Source organism: Seriola lalandi, unplaced genomic scaffold (genome assembly GCF_002814215.2).
Source record: "Seriola lalandi dorsalis isolate HSWRI2012SDOR001 ecotype SW California unplaced genomic scaffold, Sedor1 jcf7180002005362, whole genome shotgun sequence".
Classification (NCBI taxonomy): Eukaryota; Metazoa; Chordata; class Actinopteri; order Carangiformes; family Carangidae; genus Seriola; species Seriola lalandi.
The window spans coordinates 1-3,044 of record NW_019476016.1 but is presented as its reverse complement, the minus strand read 5'-3'; the positions used below and the strand labels follow the sequence as shown (position 1 = coordinate 3,044).

At 40.6% G+C, this 3,044-nt stretch overlaps 1 protein-coding gene across 1 annotated transcript; it reads right to left on the bottom strand.

Moving 5' to 3' along the window:
• Nucleotides 1-4: 4 nt before the first annotated feature.
• Nucleotides 5-3,039, bottom strand: LOC111669999 (polymeric immunoglobulin receptor-like; the record flags this gene model as incomplete). Its single annotated transcript, XM_023426529.2, has 6 exons — nt 5-581; nt 1,184-1,251; nt 1,367-1,474; nt 1,721-1,810; nt 2,216-2,533; nt 2,748-3,039. Coding segments are annotated over 6 exons (1,050 nt in total), but the record flags the coding sequence as incomplete, so codon positions are not given.
• Nucleotides 3,040-3,044: the final 5 nt, after the last annotated feature.

Sequence of the window (3,044 nt, the reverse complement as noted above, 5' to 3'; positions counted from 1 at the left end):
ACAATATCTTTGAATTGTTTTAATGATGATTATGATTCGTAAAGACGTGGTTTTGTTTATTTATTCACTTTTACCAAAGGCCCATACAAGTAGGTAACTTATATTTGGGGTATTTAGCTGAAATTGCCATTCTCAATTTCTTACAAGTAGTGCAGGTATGTTAAACTATTTGTTATGCTAACAGTCAGCAATCAGGATGAGAGTAATGGTGAAAGCAAAAGTGTCAAATCAATGAAATCAACTAATATGCAGGTTCTGAATATGTCTTATGGTAATTAAAAAAAACAATCTGGATATATAAGCTGTCAGAAGGCAGTGTGACTATATGTTGGAAAGTTGTTAATGTTAAAGAAAAACAAACAGGGTAACTTGTGTACAAATGCAGCACAACAATGCAAGGTTATCTTTTATCTCTTATTGCCTTTACTGAGAAATTCATTACAGTAGATGTCATCTGTTGTGGCGCAGTTTTGATACACAGAGTCTTCTTGGTCTTCTGTGTCATCATAGTGGCGATAGTTGCTCTGCTGTTTGGAGGTCGACACCTTTGAGCACACCATGACTTCCTCATTTGCATAAATCTAAAAAAGAGCCAACAGACAACAAACATATGAGAGGACGACTTAATCACAAAATCACTATTCATATTTTTTGAAGAAAAGAATCAGTAATTAAACGTTTCCTTTTTCGAGAGAGTCTAAAAATGTCATAATCATCACTTATCCATGAATGTTTCAATTAACAACCACCACAACATCAACCATGAAATTTCATGTATATGTTTGTGCAACCAGACAAACTATCATGTTTTGTTGACCCCCCCTGACCTTTGATCGGGCAAATATGTCCACATGTGCCTGATTGAAATCCAAATCTAAAGGATACATTCAAGAGGATAAACCTCTTCAGTTTGGAGGTTTTCTCAGCTCGCCCCACTAAGCTCATTAATCTAACATGTACACAAAGAGGCAGACTGCAGTACATTTGCTGAGCACATTCATAGTTTCAAGGGTATAAACCCTTTTGATTTTGATGATCCCACAGTCTTTCCAGTTGTACCGCCCTAAAAACACCCACTTATTTAGCCCCATGAATAGTGACATCATCAGTGAGCGGTTCTGCCCAACACATTTATAATGTGGATTGTAAAGAACAACAAGGCTTTGGACTTTTGCTTTCTTACATCTTCACCGATCACTTCCTCTACGTCTGCCTGCTTGATTACGTTTTGGTTCACGATGACTCCAGCTCCTGCAAACACACAACCCAAGAAAAGGTTAGGCTACACAATTAGTTTGCATGCATTTGTATGTGTTTTTGCTTGTGGGTGCACAGTTCTGTGCATGTGTTTGTATGTAAAACGTACCTTTTACTTTGTAGCATTTGTATTTACAAAGTAGGACAAGGGCAAGTATCAATATGAGCAGCAGTACAGTGGGCACAATGAAAACCACGGGGTGTAAGAGTGAAGTCACTAAAAAAACACACACAGAGAGAGAACAGAATAGAACACACGCCTTCTGAAAATACACATCGGCAGCACAATCCTTGATCTGTTAACACAATCTTCAGGGCAGCAGAAGTGACAACACACATCATAGCTGTCGCCTCACAGCATTTGATGCTTTCATGTTCCCTTTTTTTTTAATAACAGCATTGCGTGTTCTGACATAGACGCACACACACACACACACACACACACACACACACACACGCTTACCTTTGATAGGTTTATCAGTGATCTGGGTTGATTGTGATTTGACAGTTGCGGTCTGACTGGTGATAGGGATTATTGTCCTGGTTGGAAAAACTGCCAGAAGAAAATATTCTTAGTAAACATTGTTATTTTTAGTCACGCCATCAGGGGGCTCTGGGGATATTGACATCAGTCATTAGTGACGACGAGTCGGTCATCGGTTATTCAGTGGCACCAACAGGTTAAACGTTTCACTTAACCAGTGAAATATCTCCTGGTGCAAGTAAAGCCACTGTGCAGCCTTGAAGGAATATAAAAACAGTTTTGCTACTTTTCAGTTTAAGTAAAATCCAGAAGGAAGGAGGAGGGGTTAAACCCATTATGTGATGGTGACATGATACAGACCTGAGCGAACTGAACCACCAGGACACTAAGTTTATACAACAGAGATCAAACCTGGATATAACAACTGCATTTATTTTTACCCGTCTCTGACACTCATTACTTTCATAATCTTACCTGCTGACAGGTGAATCTTGGTGTAGTTTCCAATACTCCACTGTGAGTCTGAACCACACCAGTATGTCCCAGCATCACCTGCTCTCAGCTCTGTGATCCTCACAGAGAAAGAGCTGGAAGAAGCGTCATCCTGCAGTGTGAACCTGTTCCTAGTCTGGCCTGAGTTCTGACTCGTCACCTGGATTTCACAGTTATTTCGGCGGTTTCCCTTACAGAGGAACTTCCTGTTTGTCCTGTGTTGGCTTGGATAGGGACACTGCATAGTAAGAGGATGTCCCACGGTGCCGCTCAGGCTTTTCGACTTCACACAGCACCACTCTGTCAGACAGAAGGAGGGTTGAGTTAATTTATTTAATAACAAGGTATCCTGTATTCAGCTCAGAAATGGATTACATGAATTTTCTACAAGACTAAGAAACAAAGTTTTGTCAATCTTCATACACCTTTGGTTCTTTAGTCATTTTTTCTCAATATCTGTGGTTCACTGCAGGTATTGTTCACTGTATTATGAGGATGATCTGTGACCTCTCACCTTTGACTTCCAGCTTAACAGCAGAGAAAACATCCAAGCCATTGTTTCTCTCGACACCACAAAGGAACCACCCAGAATCCTTTTGGGTCAAATTGGTGATGGTCACGGTGAAGTTCCCAGACTCCTCGTCACCAGTAAGTGTGAACTTTCCATTCAGTTTTCTGTTAGAGGTGACCACTGCCGTCTGCAGACATATGGAGGGCTGCCTTCCTCTGCAGATGTACTTCAGGTTGTTCTGGTACTTAGAGTCATATGGACAAGGGATGGACACTGAACCTTCCTCATGACTGTGGATTT